Below are 21934 nucleotides of genomic sequence, written 5' to 3' on the forward strand. Positions count from 1 at the left end.
AAAAATCTAAACCATTCAAGTTAGACGTTTGAAATTTGTCATGCAGGTACCTTAGGTACCGTGGAGGTGCACTAAGAAAGGAATTCCCGAAATTCCCACGGGAACGGGAATTAACGGGAAAATCCTTTTGTATGAAAAATCTAAACCATTCAAGTAAGATGTTTAAAATTTGGCACGCAGGTACCTTAGACACCGTAGAGGTGTACTAAGAAAGGAATTCCCGATTCCCACGGGAACGGGAATTAGCGGGAAAATCCTTTTGTATGAAAAATCTAAACCACTCAAGTTAGACGTTTGAAATTTGGCATGCAGGTACTTTAGTAAACTTAAAGATTAGTTGCAACAGGATATTACAAAATTCCCACGGGAACGGTAGTTAACGGGAAAAAACATTTGTATGAAAAAATCAAATCTAAATAAAAGGAGAAACTGACTGACTCAGTGACTGACATATCAACGCATAGCCTGAACGGCTAAATGTAGGCATTTGAAATTTGGAAGGGACATAGCTTAGGTACCGTAGAGGTGCACTAAGAAAGGAATTCCCGGAATTCCCACGGGAACGGAAATTAGCGGGAAAATCCTTTTGTATGAAAAATCTAAACCGCTTAAGTTAGACGCTTGAAATTTGGCATGCAGGTACTTTAGTTAACTTAAACCTTAGTTGCAACAGGATATTGCAAAATTCCCACGGAAACGGGAGTTAGCGGGAAAAAAACATTTGTATGAAAAAATCGAAACCGCGTAAGATAGATGTTTTCAATTCAATTCAATTAAATTATTTATTGCATTCCATGTAGTACAATGGGGTGTTACATAGGCATAGGAACTAAAACATGGACCCTGTAGGGCACAGCAACGTTGAAGGGAAGAGAGGAAGTGTGTATTAAAATTAAAACTCAATGAACAATCAATTAAAAAAAAATCAATTCAATCAATTGATTCAATCTAGCATGCATGCATACCTTAGTAAATATAAAGTTTATTTTTGGCTGTATTTTGAAAAATGGGAGTTATTGGGAAAAAAAATGTATGAAAAAATCTAAACTGCATAAGTTAGATGCTTGAAATTTGATATGCACTCCCACACACACGAAGATCTCTCTCTTATATAACACGCCACGCGGACGAAGTCGCGGGCAAAAGCTAGTCAATAATAATTGTGATCACTACTAATAATATATTATATTATTATATATGAATATAAATCAGAAAATCTGTCTGTCTGCATCCTTGCTCGGTCTAACCATCACTTAAAATCGTAAAATAAAATAAAATTTTTAACAAAAAAAAACCGACTTCAAACGCAAAACTAAAAAGCAATAAATAAATTTACTTCGCACAAAGTAATTAGTACGTATTTTCAATTAGTTAATTAATTTATAATTCTGAAGTCGGTGCCAAGTAAATGCTACAACAACCCTACTACAATATCAAATTACTATGTACACACAATATTGTTTAATACCTATATCAAAGCAATTACAAAACAATGTCAAACAAAAAATTACAAAACAATCAGTATTGAAAAATATATGAATCGGTACTTCGTTGTAGCATTTCCTTGGCACCGACTTCAGAATTATAAATTAATTAACTAATTGAAAATACGTACTAATTACTTTGTGCGAAGTAAATTTATTTATTGCTTTTTAGTTTTGCGTTTGAAGTCGGTTTTTTTTTGTTAAAAATTTTATACGCGAGAATTCGCGGGTGGTTGCTGAGCAACCATTCTCCGCGAGTTCGACCTAGTGGGTAGCCGATCTTTTTCGGTCTACCCACTAGCGGGGATTGCCTTTTCACACTAGGCCGGCGCGGTTGACTCGCCCCTCCGTGTGTCCGAACCCGGTCTGCCACCAGCGGCAAGCCCCGGGCAAGGATACACGGCGACAGGCAGTCTGTCAACCCGCCAGAGCTGTCGCGTCAAGGCAATTTCGCCCGACCTGCCATGGAGGGACCGACCCCCCCCACCCCCGCGCGTGCCGCGACACCTGCTACCGCCGCGACACCTGCTACCGCCGCGACACCTGCTACCGCAAGCAGGTCATCGTCCCGTGAGCGAATGCCGCCGCCTACGCCGCGCTCCGCTCCCCCGCACCCGCCCCCGACTTCGTCGTCGGGTTCAACCGCCCCGCCAGGGTCGCCGTATCGTCATGCGGCGGAGACACCCCGCGAACAGTACGAGAAGGACCTCGTGATCTTGGCTAGATTACAGAGGACTTCCCTGTTGTCCGTCGGGATGCTCCGCTGGATGGCGACCTACGTGCGGCTCATGGAGTATGACTTGGGCGACACCGACGAGCTGGCCCCGTGCGACCTGGCAGCGCTCGAGCTGCAGGCCCAGCTCCCCTACTCACTGCCGCCTGTGCCGATCGCGCGCAGGAAAAGACGCCCTAGCGGCGATGATGAAGACGCCACCAACGCCCACAAGAGGCACTGCGCGGAGCTCCTCCGCATCTGCCGCTCATCGCGACCGATCGCGACGCCGCCCGATGAGGCGCACCGGCGCTCACTGAGCGCAGGAAGCACTCCGCGCCCGCCGCCGCGCGCCGCTACGCCCCCGTCCGCACCTCAGGAGCAACCACCGCGCCCGCTGCCTACCCCGGTAGCGAAGCCGCGCCCGCAGCCGACGGCCCCCACACAGACACCGACAACATCTCAGCCACCAAGGGACCCCAGGATTAAGGGTAAGCATCTTTTAATGCCTACCCCCAAACCAACAAACCCTCAAGTACCGTCGTCGGACCAGTTCCGCACCCCACCGACGTCGCCGCCGCCCAGCACGACCGGCCGCACGGCTGCTCGTCCGCTTACTGCGGCCCAAATAACAGTTAGGCCTACCACGGCCGCACCCCAACCACCGCCGCCAACACAGGGGAGGGCTCCATCATTTGCCGCTGCGGTACGGCAACAACCTACCCCCCCAACATCTGCTGCCCCGCCGACTAACACTCAACCCTCACAAACCGCCGCCACCAAACAGCCCAGATATCCACCACTAGTAGTGGAACACCTCCCGGACTGGGCAAAGCACTTTAAGGCCATAGCCCAATCACTGGGAAGGCCCCCGAACGCGCGCCCTTTCGGAAACGGGGTGCGCTTCTCCCCCACGGACGAGGGCGAATACCGTTGTATTCAGAAGTACCTTACGCAACTAGAAACCATATCAAATATCTCCTGGTTCTCATACGCCCTCCCGGAGGAGAAAAAGCTGAAGGTCGCGATAAGGGGCCTCCCAGCGGAGACGGACACGGAGGAGATCCGGCAAGCCATAGAGGAGAAAGGGTACTCATGCGAGTACGTAAAAAGTATCCGCGCCAGGGAGGGGCGCCCCGGGTGCATCTACTTCGCGCAGCTGTCGCGCTCTCCAGAGCCCACCCCCGGCATTTATAATGTTACGGAGCTACTATGTATGCCGGGTATAAAAATCGAAGCTTGGAGGGGTAAGCGGGGCCCAGCGCAGTGCCACCGCTGCCAGGGCTTCCGCCACTCTTCACACAACTGCCACCGCCCCATCGCCTGTGTCCGTTGCGGTGAGGGACACGCGGCCAGTGACTGCCCACGCCCTAAGGAAGACTTGCCCACTTGCGTAAATTGTAAGGGGCCGCACCCGGCCAACCACACGAGCTGCCCCGTGTTCCTGAGGGAGGCCAGGAACAAGAGGGCGTCCACGGTGGCTCGCACCCGGACCGCAGCACCCACCGCCCCAACAAAGAAGACCTACAATCCGCAAGCGCCTGTTGCAAAAGCAACAGTTACAGAGACCGCGACTGACTCTTTGATGGCCCCAGCCAGACCGGCCTCAGCGCGTCAGCCCGCTCCCAACCTACCGCCGCGGCCGCGCGGAGGGAAGGGAAAGAAAAAAAAGACGAAGAAAGCAGGGAAAACCGGCCCTCACGGACCGACGGCGCCCCCCCCAACCTCAGCCAACATTACGCCGGCCCCGGAGATCGACGCTTTGCTCGCACTTTTGAGGCAGGCGCTTCTGGCCACTCCAGGGACATCGACGACTATTCTCAGCGCAGCCACGCAAGGACTTCGCAATGCATAAGCCACTGAGGATAGTCCATTGGAACGCCCACTCATTGACGGGGAAAATGCTCCTGCTGAGAAACTTTTTAAAAGAGCAAAGCGTCGACATTCTCTTAGTCAGTGAGACCCACCTGCGCAGCTCGACGGTCCTCAAGGCGCCCGGGTACATCGCGTACAGAAGGGACGAGGTGGCCCCCGATGGCAAGCCATACAGAGGCTTGGCCGTGTTGGTGCGGAGGACCATTGTCCACCAGCCCGTCGATTCCGGGCAGTACCAAGATCACTATGCTCTCGGGATCGACGTGCAAGTGAACGGCAGTGACCTCCGCATCTTCGCGGTCTATAGGCCGCCCTACGACCTGTTCGACACCACCTTCTTCAAAGACCTCCTAAACGGACCGATGCCCACTATCCTCGCGGGGGACCTCAACGCAAAACATCCGGCCTGGAACTCGCGTGCCCGGAACGAGGCGGGGAGGAAACTCGCGAGGCTAGCACAAGACGAAGACTTCGACGTCGCCGGACCCACCCAGCCCACGCATTATAACACCTGGGGCACATGCGATGTACTGGATATAGTGGTCAGCAGAGGTCTACGCACGCCGCCATATCAGGAGGTCCTTCCAGACCTCCCCTCCGACCACCGTCCGGTCCTGCTTACCCTGAACGAACTCCCCACCAGGGTACAAGCACCCCGAAGCCGCACCGTCATCGACTGGGAGACTTTCATCACGGAGCTGGAGGAGAAATCCCACACCGGCCCAGTCTCATCGGCCGACGACGTAGAAAGAGCCGCCAAGCTACTGACCGCCGACATCGATAGCGCTCTAACAACCGCCTCACACACCGTCCCGAGAGGCGAGAGGAGGCTCTCCCTCCCGCCGCGGTTAAAAGCACTCCTCGAGGACAAGCGCCGAGTGCGACGGCAGTGGCAACACTCTGGCTGCCCTACACTGAAGTCAGAGCTAAACCGCCTCACAGCCAGAGTGAAGGCGGAGCTGGTGACCCATGCTGCCTTGTCGTGGGACAATTATATCGCCTCGATAGATGACGACTTGCCCTCAGTACATCGTCTATGTAAAAATCTTGGCATGAAGAAGGAAGCAGTACGCCCGCTGCATGACGAGAATGGCCAGCCGAGGTACAAGGCCCAAGATAGGGCGGAGATCTTCGCCGAGTGCCTCGAACAGCAATTCACCCCGAACCCGACTGTGAACACACCCCATGTGGCTGCAGTCCATCAACAACTGGAAGAGTACCTCCCTCCCCCTACGTTACCTCGATGTGACTCTTCCATGCCGGAGGTCACAATTCACTTGAGAGAGGTACGCAAGGCACTCTGCAGTCTCGATGTGAATAAGGCCAGTGGACCAGATGGTATTCCTGCTAGGGTACTTAGGCTTTGTGCGCCTGAGTTGTCTCCTGTCCTGACACGCCTGTATCGCCTTTCTCTCGAACAAAGAACTGTGCCTAAATCCTGGAAGCTTGCTAACGTACAACCGGTGCCTAAGAAGGGTAGCCGTGCCGACCCGGCCAACTATAGACCGATCGCCATTACTTCCATCATTTGCAAAGTGATGGAGAGAGTTCTAAACAGTAAACTGCTGACGTACCTAGAGACAAACGATCTGCTTTGTGATCACCAATACGGTTTTCGCAGAGGTCGTTCAACCGGTGATCTTCTAGTGTACGTCACGCACTACTGGGGCGAGGCCATCGAGAAACACGGCGAGGCCCTCGCTGTGTCCTTGGACATCTCAAAGGCCTTCGACCGGGTATGGCACGCTGGCTTGTTAAGTAAGCTTCCAGCATACGGCATTCCCGCTGGCTTCAGCACCTGGATATCAGACTTCCTGAGTGAGCGATCGATAAGAGTAGTCATTGACGGCGGCTCTTCTGACCTTATCGCTATTGATGCCGGGGTTCCTCAGGGGTCTGTCCTCTCTGCGACTCTCTTCCTGTTGCACATCAATGACTTGCTTATGTCAGGCATTGTTGGGTACGCTGATGACAGTACTGTCTTAGAGAGGTATGTGTCCGGTGCTGCAGCTACCGCGGAAGTAGTTCGATCTCTTCGAGAGGATTTGGTAGAACGAACGGATGAGATTCTGAAGCATGTGTCCCAATGGGGAGACAAAAATCTGGTAACGTTCAACTCTTCAAAAACACAGGCGTGTCTGTTCACCGCTAAGAAGAGTCCGTTCAACAGGACTCCTACTTTCCGAGGTGCATCTGTACCGATCACCGACCGTCTTGAGCTTCTTGGAATGGAGCTGACGTCTCGCCTCAACTTTGGAACCACCATTGAATCCAAAGCTCAGACTGCAGCCAAAAAACTGGGCATCCTAAATAGGGTTAAGCGGTACTTCTCACCTGGACAACTTTTGACCTTATATAAAGCACAAGTCCGTTCTTGCATGGAGTACTGTTCTCACCTTTGGGATGGCTCAGCTAAGTACCAACTTGCTGCGTTGGATTCTGTTGAGCGACGTGCTAAGAGGTTGATCGGCGACAGGAAGCTGGTGGAAGCCAAACTGCATAGCCTAGACCACCGCCGTAAAGTCGCCTGTCTGTCGGTTTTTTACAGATTGTACTTCGGGGAGTGTGCACAGGAGCTCCATCGGCTCATTCCACCAAGTCCATTCCATCTGAGGACATCCAGACGTACGGCGGGTTACCATCCTTACTTGGTTGACATACCACTAATCCGCACCAAGCGCTTCGCTTCATCCTTCATAATGCGCACAGCCAAGGAATGGAATGGGCTGCCGGCGTCGGTGTTCCCTGACTCTTATAACCTGGGGTCCTTTAAATCACGGGTGAATAGGCATTTTCTGGGTAAGCTCGTTCCAACGTCGATCTCTTCTTCTTGTAGAAGAACGAAGTCAAGAGCAAACCCATCTTAATTAAAAAAAAAAAAAAAAAAGAGTACTTTGCAACGCCGATTGGACCGGAAGAGGACCCCGTCTTCTTCTCACCCGGCCAGGTGAAGAGAGCTCTCCAGAAAGCTAAGCCCAAGAAGGCCCCGGGCGCTGACATGATCCCAAACATGGCACTGCGGACACTTCCCCCGCGAGTCATAGTGGCGGTGACACGCCTGTTCAATGGGATCATGCGCTCGGGACACTTTCCCACGGAATGGAAGCTCGGCCGGGTGATTATGCTCCCGAAGTCCGGGAAGGACCCTAAGAAGCCGGAGAGTTACCGTCCAATCACTCTCCTCAGCACGTTGTCGAAGACTTTTGAGAGGCTTCTACTAACGCACCTGCAGCCACACATCACACCGCGGGATGAACAGTTCGGGTTCAGAGCTGGCCACTCCACGACATTGCAGCTTACAAGAGTACTGCACTACATGGCGAGTAACATGAACAAGAGGGAGTTCACCGTCGCAGTACTCTTAGATATGGAAAAAGCCTTCGACAGAGTATGGCACGAGGGACTGCTGTACAAGCTGTCGAGGTCACCAGCACCGAGGAGACTTGTAAAAGTCATCGCGGCCTTCCTCGAGGGGAGGAAATTTGTGGTGGCGGTGGAAGACGCCACCTCAACAGAGCGGCCCATAAGAGCCGGTGTCCCTCAGGGATCGTGCCTGTCCCCAGCACTCTACGCCCTCTACACGGACGACATCCCGGTGGAGGGCCAGGCCCAGCTAGGCCTCTTCGCGGACGACGCGGCCTTCTTCGTGTCGTCATTTAAAGCCGAGCACGCCGTCAGAAAAATGCAGCCCACACTCGACGCCCTTCCCGACTGGCTGGACAGATGGCGACTGAAGGTCAACGTCGCGAAGACCCAGGCGCTGATTACGGGGAGAAATCAGCAGCCTACTACCCTCAAACTGCTGGGACAGGACATCCCATGGCAGCCCTCGGTGAAATACCTGGGGGTTACCATTGACAGGAACCTCAAGATGGCTAAGCACGTGTCCACCGTGCTTCAAAAGGCGAAGCAGGCGCGGTACAACCTCCGCCCTATACTCGATTCCCGCCTGCCCCTGCGCACCAAGCTAGGGATATACAAGACGTACGTGCGGTCCCGCCTAACTTACGCGGCGCCCGCATGGTACGCTCTTGTATCCGAATTACAGAGAGAAAAGCTCCGTGCGCAGGAAAACTTATCGTTGAGAACGATTCTAGCAGCCCCTCGCTTCGTCAGCAACCGGACGATAGCGAAAGACCTCAGATGGGAGGGCCTAGACGCCTTTATATGTCGTCTCGCGCGGGTGATGTTCGACCGCGCAGACAACTCCAGCCATCCGTTTCTCCAGGGCTTTGCGCCGCTTCACGCGCGCCCCCCGGACAGACGTGGACGAGCCCTACCTAGAGAGCTCGTACAGTGAGGTTCCTACCTCAACGCCGCAGAAAGGCCATCGCAGCACCAAAGCCGCAGAACGGCCACCTAGCACCATGACGGTGCACCTAGCCGCGCCAGCGAGGCACCCCAACACCGGCTGGTCGTAACCAGTCGCGACTGCATCCTCTACAGGGGCTCCAAGAGCCCGGAAGATCCCCCGTGCCCACAAGAGGGCGCGTGAGAAGACTTTCCGACCAAGTAGGGAAGCCGCCGCGCTCCTGCGGAAGACCCTGGGGCGCTTAGGGCGCCGTTTGGAGAGGGAGGGGGGCGGCATGACCCCCCACCACCCCAATTGACGATTCACCCGGCGGCGGAGTCAAAACTCCTTTCCCGCCGGGGGAACAACCGGGGGACACCTGGCGCACCAGGCGTCCCCAGCCCGCTGGGCAAAGACCTCCCGACCTCTCGGAAGCCGACCGACACCCGATCTTACCCGTGCCAGGCGATCGCTCCCACCGGCTTCCCTCCCGGCCTAACCACACCCGGCAGACCAGTGCCGAAGTGTGGGGTTCCGGGAGCTCACCGGTACCTAGTCGCGACCACCTGTCGCGGGTCGGGGGGTCGGGCCGGACCTAGCGAGCCCTAAGCCCCTAACCTCGATCTTTGTCGAGGGAATTCGGAAGGGGGGAGATGCCCGCCACTTCCACGAACGAAGCCGAACGAGTGTGCCAATTATAATACCAACAAAACATCGACCCTAACATTTTCCCGTGGCAACCTTAATAGCGCGATCTAATTTTGTACAGCGACATCTATCGAGATTTACTACGAACTAAAAAATATGAAACTAATCTCACATTGGGGTTCTGCACGGCAAAGTGTGGCAGGAACCAACTGACGGTGCTCGCTCGTTCATGACCGTGTAGGTATACACGTACTCAGCGTATGTAACTAGGTCAAGTCAACGACCTGCGTTAGCGCAAGCAATAAGTTAATTATATTTATTATTTAATAAATCAGTTTTGATCGATCGTCAGTCCTAAACAGTTGTTTCTATTTTTCCTCCTTTACACACTCAAGTCAATATACACGCAGATCCTACAATTGGTGACCCCGACGTGATCGAAACTCAGAATAGACTTCAAAGTTTCGGTGACTGCACTGCACAGTTTTTTTGGCTTTCCACAAGCGGATTCCACCAAAATTTACTTTCAAGAGGCACATAGTCACTGAACAATGACACAACAAGGCTGCAATGGAGGAAACGACAACACCAGCTGCGGCGGATCCGCTAACAGCGGCGAGCTAGCGTTAATTAGCGTATCATCTAAAATCCCAGAATTTTGGACAGAGATGCCCAGAGTTTGGTTTGCACAATTTGACACCATTATGGCACCGCAAAAGCAAGGAGATGACGCTAAATTCAGCATGGTTGTCTCGAAATTGGGCAAAGATGCTGTACGTCAAGTAACAGATATTTTAATTTCCCCGCCGACAGCAAATAAATACACCGCTTTGAAAGAACGTCTCCTATCCGTATATGAAGAGTCGGAGGAGAGACAATTTCAGAAGTTAGTTAGCGAAATGGAGCTCGGTGACCAGAAACCATCAAGCCTACTGCGTCGTATGCAAGAACTGGCGCAAAATACTAAAGTAGCGAACCAGACGCTACTCAATTTATGGACTTCCCGATTACCTGTTCACGTGCGAGCCGTTTTGACAGTAAGTCAAGACCAAAAATTAGAAAACTTGGCCGCCATCGCAGATAAAATCATGGAAGGTCAAAGAGGAGAAGTAAATGAAATAGCAAATTCGCAACCGCATGTCATGACTGAGTTATTGGCTCAAATCCATAAATTAACGCTGGAAGTAGCCGCCCTTAAGACGCAAGTTAACACCAACAGACGGCGAAGCTTGTCACGCAGTCGATCGAGGTCAAGATCCAGATCACGTACGCCAAGAATAACTCCTGACAACCCGAAATGGCTTTGTAGGTATCACCTGCGCTATCGCGGCAGAGCTAGAAATTGCGAACAACCGTGCAACTGGAAGACAGCGTCGGGAAACTAAATTCAGCGTTGACGGAGGCGGTCGTCAGCGCTATACTTCCGTCAAACCGCTTATGCGTTACCGACCGAAAAAGTGGGTATCGTTTTCTGGTTGACACAGGCGCAAATATATCTGTTATTCCAAAAAAGAGTATTCACCGAGTACGAGATACTACCTACCAATTGTGCGCCGCCAACGGAACATCAATAAAAACATATGGAGACAAAACACTCACATTAGATTTGAACTTGCGACGTCCGTACCAATGGACCTTTATTATCGCAGACATTACGCAACCAATTCTCGGAGCCGATTTTTTAGAACATCATAACATTTTAGTTGATGTCCGTAATAAGAAATTAATCGACGGAACAACCGGACTTCTAACTACAGGAAAACTTATAAATTCAAAAATATCAACACTACGCACTATAAAGCTTACAGGCCCATTTACAGACATCTTATTGAAATATCCAAATCTAACGAAGCCAATAAACGCCGACACAGAGCCTAAACACGACGTCAAACATCAAATAATCACCGAAGGACACCCAGTTTACTCCAAAAGTCGCCCACTGCCAGCAGACAAATATCAACGAGTGAAAAAAGAGATCGAGCTCATGTTGCAGGCAGGCATTTGTCGACCATCAAAAAGCCCGTGGGCTAGTCCGTTACACGTGACAACAAAGAAAAATGGAGAGCTAAGATTATGCGGCGACTATAGAAGACTTAATGCAATTACTATCCCAGATAGATATCCAATACCACGGATATTGGATTTTACCTACCTACTACCAGGAACGACGATATACTCCAGAATCGATCTCCAACGAGCTTACCATCAAATACCGGTACAAGATGTAGAGAAAACCGCAATTATAACCCCGTTTGGTTTATTCGAATTTCCCCGAATGCCATTCGGATTGCGAAACGCCGGTCAAACCTTCGTCAGATTTCTAAATTCCGTGCTAACCGGATTAGATTACATTTTTACATACATCGACGACATTCTAATTGCATCTAAAACCAAAGAAGAACACAAATGTCACTTGAACGAAGTACTAAAACGACTAAATGAACACGGCATAGCAATAAATCAAACAAAATGCGAATTCGGGCGAGAACAAATCGAATTCCTAGGATATTTAATAACACCGGAAGGAGTCAAACCGCTACCAGAGAAAGTCGCAGCGATAACAAAATATCCAAAACCAAAAACCATTCAAGAGCTAAGAAGATTCTTAGGCATGATGAACTTCTACCGCAAGAACATACCACTAGCAGCAAAATATCAAAGTTCGCTAAATCAGTACCTAAGAAACAGCACAAACAAAAACGACAAAACCGGAATCGAATGGACACAAGACGCTAACGAAGCATTTGAAAAATGCAAAGAATGTTTAAGTAACGCCGTGACACTAACTACCCCGACAAACAACGCTCCTTTAGCTCTTATGACCGACGCCTCACAAACATGCGTCGGAGCCGTCCTTCAACAGCATGAAAATAACAACTGGAAGCCATTATCATTTTTCTCCAAGGCACTAAGTAAAACGCAATCGGATTATAGCACATACGATCGCGAATTACTAGCTATATACATGGCAATAACACACTTCCAGCCATATATAGATGGTCGAGAATTGATCGTGTACACGGATCACAAACCATTATGTCATGCATTTACAAATAAACAAACTACGTCATGCAAAAGGGCTTCCCCAAGGAGAGTACGCTACCTCGATTACATAGCCCAATTTACAACGGACATAAGACACCTCGCCGGTAACCTGAACCCGGTAGCCGGCGCTTTGTCAAGGATAGCGCAAATAAATTGCCCGTTGCCTATAGATTGGAGTGAGATAGCAGATTTGCAACGCGACGACAGCGAACTCAACCAACTACAAAATAAAAAAAACCAAAGCTGGGAAATAATAACACTTAATAATAAAGGACAACTTTACTGCGAAAAAACAACAAATAATTTACGCCCTTATGTGCCAAATAAACTTCGCAAACAAGTATTTGACATAATGCACAATTTAACGCATCCAGGGATAAAATCATCAAGAAAAATGATTACACAATATTACTTTTGGCCCAAAATGAATAAAGATATCGGTTTATGGGCAAAGTCATGTCTATCGTGTCAACAAAGCAAAATACACCGTCATAATAAAACACCAATAGGCACGATTGCGCAGTCGTCACGTTTGGACCACGTGCACATCGACATAGTAGGACCACTTCCGGAATCAGACGGCAAGAAATATATTATCACTATGATCGATAGAGCAACAAGATGGCCGGAAGCTGTACCAGTATCCCAAATTAGCGCAGAAACAGTGGCAAACACTTTCGTAAACACCTGGATAGCACGTTTCGGATGTCCTGCAATAGTAACAACAGACCAGGGAAGACAATTTGAGTCGGACCTATTCATATCATTAACAAGGATATTGGGCATAAAGAAGACAAGAACAACAAGCTACCATCCTCAGTCCAATGGCATAGTTGAGCGTTGGCACAGAACAATGAAAACCGCTCTCATTGCACGAGGGAATACCATACAATGGAGCAAGGAAATACCTTTAGTCCTACTAGGGTTAAGAGCAGCGCTACGCGGAGATGATGACGTCAGCCCAGCACAAATGCTTTATGGAACCAACATACGATTGCCAGGAGTATTATTAGAGCAGAAAAAGCCAAATATCACTCCGGTCTCATTTACAAATGACCTACAGCAAGCAATGTCGCAACTAAGCCCTTTAAAAAATAACCATCACGCTAAACATCAACATTACATACATCCAGAATTGAAAAACTGCGATTATGTTTTTATACGAACGGATGCAGTAAAGAAACCCCTAACACCACCCTATGAAGGCCCGTACAAAGTTATAGAGAAACAGGACAAATTCTATAAAATTCAGTTGCCGAACAAAATAAAAACAATTTCGCTGGACAGAATCAAACCTGCGTTTAAAATAAATAAAGAAGAGGTGAACGACCGTTTAGCGAGCAATAAAAGTGACAAAACAATCAATAACAACCAAACAGAACTGGAGCATCCAACTCAAATTGATGATACAGCAATAGAAAAAAAGATGACTACACGAAGTGGCAGAATAATACGTCCGGTAGTCCGTTTTGCGTTATAAATAATTTCGCAAGAAATTTTTGCATTATAAAATAACGCATCAATAATAAACGCCCATATCTAATTACAACAACGTCGAGACGACATCGCTAGCGTCACGGCAACGTCATAAGCAGTCATCATTCCTATCTTAAGTGGAAAACGCAATATGGGAAGCTACCCAACAAAGGAAAAAATAGTTGTGGCGCAAACAGCCGGGAGCTCTGGGGGATCAAACATTGGCATAATGCAGATGGCAACAGGAGGAACTTTCTTCATCATATGCGCGCTGGTAGTGTTTTGTTGTTTCATTTATTGCGCAAGGAAATGCAAGAAGAGATTCTACGACGTCATTTTCAAGCACGTTGACGAGAGAGTCCTAGCCACATCGCAGCCACTCCCAATACCGACGGTAGCAGCACGATGTCAACACCATGGGAATTCTCCAGTTTAAGGCGAAACTTTATTTTCTTTATTAATGTTTTTGATGATTTCATTCTCAAGTTTCAATTTACAATCAAATATTATATCAACTTATACAAATCTATTCGTTCTAATTCGTTATACATTATTAATTATATAATTTATATTATACTTGTAGGATTTTACTTTTACTTTTAATTTTGTATTTTAAATCAGTTGTATATTTGTTTTAATTTTTTTACAAAAGAGGGGAACTATGTAGGTATACACGTACTCAGCGTATGTAACTAGGTCAAGTCAACGACCTGCGTTAGCGCAAGCAATAAGTTAATTATATTTATTATTTAATAAATCAGTTTTGATCGATCGTCAGTCCTAAACAGTCTATTTTTCCTCCTTTACACACTCAAGTCAATATACACGCAGATCCTACAACCGTCACATGGTGCTGCGTAGCCCTTGTTCAGCAGGTTTTCCATTTGGGCCGTGTACTGCTTGGCGAAGTCGGGTGAAGCGTCCATCTTCCTCTCGATGCTTCTCAGACGTCGGAAGGCTGCATCGTAGCTTGGAGGCATGGTCACGTCGTCACGACGCCATGGAAATCCAACTTCGTAGGCCCCGTCGATCTTCTTCATCGTCTTCTGCACGATGTTCCGAGCGCGCTGATTGGCAACGCCCACGAGCGGTTTGTGACTGACACCCAGTGCGTCAATCTTGAAGTGCGCCTCGACGAGTTGCTCGAGACGTCGGTCGTACTGGTCGGTTGTGTCCCCGTGTCGTTCTACATCGTAGACATGCAGCACGCTCCCTTGTTGAATGATGGTGTTGCGTGGTACAGATCCGTGTACCACCCATCCAAGCTGCGTTCTTGATGCGGCGGGTTCGTTCGGGCCGCCAACTCGTAGTTCACGGGACACGATCAACTCCCAGTGGTCTGTTCCCACTAGGACTCTAGGGCGTGCTAGCTCGTAGCACATCTCGTTCTTGTCCAGGCGTAGGTGCTTGTATTTTCTCAGTAGCGACTTAGGGGTGGTCTGCTGGTGTAGAATAAGGTTCTTCACAGTGCGTGCCCTTATTCCGTACGGTGCGTGTTCATTCTTGCCTCGGAGTTGCACCGCGACTGATCTGCTCTCCTCTTCTTGTTGCTCCATGTTCACACCGCGCAGGTTCAATGGCCGTGTGGGTCCGCTCGCGCCGATGCTCTCCGCCAGCTCGTTGTCAATAAGAGTGACGGTGGCGCCTTCATCTAGTAAGGCGTAGGTGGAGACCTCCCCCCGTGGTCCGCTCACGACCACTGGGCAGACCTTCAGCAAGACAGTCCTCGGGCCAGTGGCGGTAGTGGCCACCGACATGACTGTCTCCGGGCCACTCGTCGATGGTTGCGGTTCGGCTGCAGCGGCGGGCGGGTCCTCGTGTAGCGTAGCATGATGTGGACGGCGACATTGGTTCACGCCGCACACCCGCGCCTTGCAAGCTATGCGTCGATGTTTCGAGGCGACACATTTGAAGCAGAGACCTCTCTCCTTCACGAAGTCCCATCGCTGGTTGACTGTTAGTGCCTTGTAGGATTGGCACTGCGGCAACTTGTGATCTTCTCCGCAGCTGGGGCACTGGACGGCTCGCTCGCTCGTGTTGTAGATGGCTTCTGGTTTTCTTCCCAATGATGATCTTCCACTCGTGCTGGCCTTTAATTCTTTGCTTCTGTTCGCAGCGGGAGCAGTAGCAGCGGCGACGGTGCTGGCACTCGGGGCGTACATGAAGGAGATCGCTAGGTTCGCCTCGTGTGTCAGGAATCGGGACATCATGACGATCTCGGGAACGTTGTCCTCTTCATGAAGGGATGCGTAGTCACACCAGCGTGACCGATGATGCGGGCTGAGCTTGCCAAGTACTTCTCGAGCCAGCAGTGGGTTGTGGATGAAGCCCCGCTTGTCGATGGACTCCAATATGCACACTTGATTGCGCAGCTTGATCGCGAAGTTATTGAGGTCTATCGCAGATGGTCCCAACCTCGGTAGTCGTCTGATTTCTTCTAGCGCCCGGTCGATCAGCACCTCAGGGCGCCCGAAGCATTGGTCCAGTGTCTTCATTATGACGCTCGGATCGGTTGCGGTGTACAGCAGTGCCGCCACGGCTTCGCGTGCCTCCCCCCGTAGGCACGTCCGTATAGGGACGGACGTCGAGGAGGCAAGTAAAACCAGCGAATGCATGATTAATACTGATTATATTGAAAGATCATTACATAGATTATTAGTCATACTTAATAGCTATACTTACTACACTACACCTTCCCCGGAGGGAAAAAATAAAATAAAATTACATGTTTATTTTATTTTATAATATGCATCTTAATATGTTTCAAATTTAATTTTTCAAATCATACTGATAATTACTTTAAAGTTAATATCTTACATTATTTATAAACATTGTTTTTCTCCATATTTCATCTTAAAATAATTACGTTTGAAATAAAAGACCAAAAAAAATAAAAATTACATCTTAAAATAATTGTTATATTTTAAGTAAGTATGTTAATATGGAATTTAGTTACACACATGTCATGTTGAATTACATTATTACAATACATAATCAAATTCTGAAGGGTTTTGTGCGATTTTTGTGGACGATTTTCTCCTTACCATTTTTAAGAATTTTTACGTTAGGGCCTAAGTCATCGATTATTAAATATGGACCCAAATAAATTGTATCAATTTTATCTCCTGTTTCATTTTTTAGTAGTAAATAATTACCTTTAATATACTGAACCTCGTTAATTTTACCATCATATACCTGTTTCCTTCTGGCCTTGCTCAACTCCAAATTTCTTTTGGCATCTCGTTGTGCTGTCTGCAATCTAAACTTAAATTCTAGAGGGTAACTACTAAAATTATATAAGGGATCTACATTTATTTATTTATTTATTTATTTATTTATTTATTTATTTATCAGTCAATGCTTACACTTACAGTATATACCAAACATGCAAACAATTTCAACTTCATTAAGATGCTTAATTTAAAAATATGCTAATTTATATAATGGTCAAAAGATGTTATGCGCCCTTAAACAGGAGCAGAACTAGGGAGCGCCTTAGACTCCAAGTAACGGCTAGCAACTGCCAGGAAATGCGACTCTGTGTCAAAGAACACGTCCACTGAGTGGTCCTGACCGAGAATGTTCAAGAGGGTGACCGCTCGGTATAGTGGTGAATGTCCCTGCGCTTCTGTTCGCGTTCTAGGCAGAACAAACAGTGAATTTTTACGGGGCCGCAGTCGTTGATGAGAAATGGTAGGAACACTAAGACCAAACAGTTTTAGTTGACTGGGAAGACATATTACACCCCGTAGAAGTTGAAAAAAGAATTTCAATAGAAAGAGATCACGTCTTACTGCTAGGGATTTGTACTCCACCATGCCGAGTATGAACGAGGTAGGAAATAGGTGCGGGTAATAGTGATACATTTTCTTATACAGAAAACGCAAAAACGATTTTTGTATTCGCTCCACAGTCAGGGCGCGATCAGCATATTGCGGATTCCATACAATGCAGTTCGTCTCAAGTTTGCTGCGCACATAGGCGTTATATAATGCGCAGATCGCTTGCCGCTTAGTAAAATGCTTGCATTGCCGCATAATAAAGCCCAGACTTCTTCTAGCCGCTTTACAGAGTTCGTCAACGTGTGGAGCGAATGTTAGCTCTGGATCGAACGAAGTTCCCAGATCCCGCATTAGGTTCACTCTCCCCAATACCTCGCTGCCAATTTTATATTGGGCATGTACAGGACAGCGTTTTCGAGTGAAAGTCATCAGAGCGCATTTAGCGAGATTAAGTTCGAGGTTGTTGCGGTTGCTCCACTCCACGACGCCGTCAATATCTGATTGTAGGAGAGCAGCGCTAGAGGCGCCTTCAATGGGCAAAGCCAATTTTATGTCGTCCGCATACATTAGACATGTTGCGTGTTGAACAGAGGAGGGAAGGTCATTGATGAGAATCAGAAACAGTAGCGGACCAAGCGAACTACCCTGACCAATGCCGGAAGTCACTGGATAGGGTGCCGAGTTGTAGTTATCATATAGTACAGATTGCATTCGGCCCGAGAGATAATTTGAAAAGAAATACAATAGGTCCGTCGAGAATCCGGCGACAGCCAACTTCTCCAACAAGGTGTCGTTGTTGACTCGGTCAAAAGCCTTTTTATAGTCGAAGTAGGCTATATCGACCTGGCCGGCATGGTCAAGATGGTGTGACACTAGCGTGGTAACACAGACAAGATTAGAAGAGGTGGAGCGCTTGGGCAAGAAACCGTGCTGCTCCGGGCAGAACCATCCTCCAAGCTGGTGGTAGATACCGTTATACAAAGCCGTCTCGAATAATTTCCCGAATACCGGCAAAACAGCAATAGGCCGGTAGTTCTTTATATCAGACTTCGAGCCAGTCTTGTGTATAGGGACGACTTTGGAGGATTTCCATTTGGCAGGAAATACACCTTCCTTGAGTGCGATATTAAAGATGTGCTGCAAGGGTCTGATAAAAATCTCGCAACAGTCTCTAACTATAAGTTGTGGCACTGCATCGGGGCCCTTAGTAAGTTTTGGCTTGAGTTTTTTGATGGCGCGACGCACATCGTCCTCGCTGATCCGATTCATAGTAATATGGTTCTGGTTTGGATGAGGATGACGGGCTGCAGCCAGACATGCATCGGGTACGCTAAGACAAGGGGAGGATGGTAGAAACACACTTTTGAAAAATTCAGCGAAGGCTTCTGCGATTTCTGGTACGCTCATATCACCGAAAGTGGCCGGAGCAGCAGACCGCCTGTTTCCCCTCACAAACGACCAGAATCTTGCAGGATCAGCAATAATATGGGTCTGAATTCTATTAAGATGCCTCCGATATTCATCTTCAATCTTATGCGAAACTTGTTTTCTGTAGTATGAAAACAAGGCATAAGAGAGCTGGCAATCCCGTTCTTTGAACAGCTTATGATACCAGTTTTTAAGCTCGTTGAGATTGATTATTTCAGGAGTGAACGAAGGTGGGTACCGGGCACTGTCCCCGGTTTTAGTTTTTAGCGGGACAGTCTCTCCGATAGCTTTGTTCACAATATTATAAAGAAGATCTGCAGCTACCTCAGGGTCAGTGACGGTGTATAACGGTGACCAGTCAGTGTGCAAAAGTTTGCTGTAAAGAAGGGGGAAGTTGGCCTTGCGATAGTTATGAAAAGGCTTACCTAGACTATTATCAGAGCGGAACTCGCCCCGAGAGGTCTGGAGACAAACGGTGATCTCCAAGGGTTCGTGGTGAACTTCGCTCGAAACAAGCCCACTTTGGATCTTCGTGATCTCGATTTGCGACAATTCAGGACTGGTCAGAACCAAATCTAGCAAGCGATCCTTTCTGTTTTTAATAGTATTATTTTGTGTTAGATCACAGGCAGACAAAAAAGCCTCAAAATCGCGACGCACACGGACAGTGGTGGAATACAGATTGAAGTCTCCCACGATCATAATAGGTGTATTGGAAGAATTTGTTAGATTTTCGATACAATCGAAAAGTGAATAATAGCTCCTTTCAGGGGCTGAAGGCGCGATATATACCACGCAAAACAGCAAAGATAGAGTACCGTTGGTCACATAAGCGCAAAGAAATTCATCGGAGTCAATACCGCAGTTAACAGGGCGGAGTGTGAATGCGTGCCTTTTACATTACCTGTATCAAAATTGTTGGGAAGCTTACATGTTTTCCCGAAGACCAACTCGTGTGGCGTATACTGGGTCTCAGTGTGCACTGTGTTATTAAATGCAAAACACCAGTAGGGCAGCCAACTGCTCCATGTGTCTGGACGATTTTCGCAATATGTCCTTAAATACGCACCCATAGACTTATGCGTATTTTCCAGTGCACCAATCGACTCGTGGTGATAGGCTGTGGAAGTAAGCTGTTTGATTTGTAATAATTCGCATACTTGCTTCATGGTGTTCGATATAAATTCGGACCCTCGGTCGGTTGCAATTTCGTAGGGAACACCATAACGCAATATGAAATTATCTACAAATGCTTTAGCGACAGATGACGCATCCTTTGCGTGTAATGGATACGCTTCTATAAACTTAGAGAGCTCGCACTACAACGTGAGCGCGTAGCAATAGCCTCGTTCGTCTTTAGGCAAAGGACCTACTATATCGAGGTATATTTCATCGAGCGCGCTATTACACGTAGTCGTTATTTGCATTGGTTGTTTAATTTTAACAGAATGTTTTTGTGTCTGACACTTTTTACACTTGTTAACGAATTCTACTATGTCCCTATGCATGCTAGGCCAATAGTAAAACTTCTTAATATTATTCGTCATTCTCCTAATGCCCGCGTGGCCACTCGTGGGTAATAGGTGAAAGTCATTGATTATGACGCGTCTGTCGTCTATGTTACTTATTCTTTGGACTCCTTTTAGTACACAAACTCGTGGTCCGGACCATTTTGATTGAGACTTTATTTCATTTAATAAATTAGCTATATAATCTTCGTTATTGGAGTCTCGTATGACGCATATCTCGTCTATGTTTAATTGTTCACAAAACTTAGATAAGTCCCTCACCAATTCGACTCGCGAGATTGATGATCGAGAGAATCCGTTTAGGTAAATTATAGACTTGCTTTTTACATATACAGGGTGTCCCGTAAAGAGCACGACAGACTGAAATGTAAGGAAGATTGAGGTGTGCCCTACTCGATAAAAAAAAATGACCTCAGTAAAAGTGTCACCGTTTTCGAGATATTCCCGACTTTTTATTTTTTTCGACAAATTCCGCTTTTGGTCAGTTTTTTTGTTGCTGTGTGTACAAAAAAGCAGATAACTCTGTAATTTATTTTTGTAAATATTCTAGAATAGTAGATCTACCATATTTAAATACTATTTTGCTAAATATCATTAAGTATCTTTGAAAAAAAAAAAAACATTACTCTTATTATTTTTTTGTACAAAAATTATTTACCTCAACTTTGGCATTCGGTGGTGAAAAAAAAATGTACTGGACTGTCACTGCACATTTTACAAATAAATTACTTATTTAATAAGGATTTCAGAAAGGTATAATACTGGCCATATTTTTGTAGAAAAAGAAAAGAAATTGCCAGTATTCTGCAAAAGGGGCTAATTCATATTAAATTTGAATAATAAATAAAATACACATGTTTGAGTAAAAAAATCATTTTTTAATATTTAGACAATGAATACATCTAGTATGTGCTCGAATTGCCGGCCTTCTTGTGCGATACACGCGCGGCACCTCTTAATGAAAGCCCTTTTTAACCGTCTTAAGCTTAATTCTGATATTTCTTGGGCTGCTGTATTAATTTGTTGTCGCAGGTGTTCTTCACTCTGAATAGCTTCTTTATACACCTTGTCCTTCATGCAGCCCCAATAAAAGAAATCCAATGGATTTAGATCGGGGGATCGAGCAGGCCAATTGATTGTGCCTCCTCGTCCGATCCATCGACGAGGGAATGTAGAGTTTAAATGGTCCCTTACTTGACGGCCGTAGTGCGCGGGGCACCCGTCGTGTTGCAGCCACATTGCACGCCGCTCCGCCAGTGGAATATCCTCAAGTAAAATCGGCATCTGATTTTGAAGAAACTCCAAGTAGTTATTGGCATTGAGAGTGGGTGGCAGTTCGACCGGTCCTAGTATTTGGCCATTGTAGATACCGGTCCACAAATTTATTTTGTATTGGTATTGAGATCGATCTTCCCGCATCTCATGTGGATTGGATATCTGCCAGCTATGCAGATTGTGTAAATTAAAATAGCCATCGCGCTTGCATGATGACTCATCGCTCCACAAGATTTTATTAAAAAAATTGGGATCCGATTGATGTCGTCTCAGCATTTCTCGGCAAAAGTTAACTCGTGCCGGGTAATCCCGTGGCTGCAAACTTTGGACTCGTTGAATGTGGTATGGGTGATACGAAGACGTTGCAAAATTCTGTGAGCCGTAGATTT

At 47.5% G+C, this 21934-nt stretch overlaps 2 protein-coding genes across 3 annotated transcripts in view; both read left to right on the forward strand.

The window, feature by feature from the left end:
- LOC126381525 (uncharacterized) overlaps positions 1 to 21934 on the forward strand; it is a 113425-nt gene that overhangs the window by 23917 nt on the left and 67574 nt on the right. The window lies entirely within an intron of this gene.
- LOC126381520 (uncharacterized) lies at positions 9562 to 10298 on the forward strand. Its single transcript, XM_050031004.1, has 2 exons — positions 9562 to 10047; positions 10230 to 10298. The coding sequence occupies exons 1-2, from the start codon at positions 9562 to 9564 to the stop codon at positions 10296 to 10298; spliced, it is 555 nt and encodes a 184-aa protein (XP_049886961.1).

Source organism: Pectinophora gossypiella, unplaced genomic scaffold, assembly GCF_024362695.1.
Source record: "Pectinophora gossypiella unplaced genomic scaffold, ilPecGoss1.1 Pgos_59, whole genome shotgun sequence".
NCBI classification, from domain to species: domain Eukaryota; kingdom Metazoa; phylum Arthropoda; class Insecta; order Lepidoptera; family Gelechiidae; genus Pectinophora; species Pectinophora gossypiella.

What these genes read in the sequence shown, in the direction of transcription:
- LOC126381520 (XM_050031004.1), top strand. Translation starts at nt 9,562, where the DNA reads ATGACACAACAAGGCTGCAATGGAGGAAACGACAACACCAGCTGCGGC. An exon ending in ACGTGCGAGCCGTTTTGACA is followed by an intron (nt 10,048 to 10,229) that starts GTAAGTCAAGAC and finishes TAACACCAACAG; the next exon opens with ACGGCGAAGCTTGTCACGCA.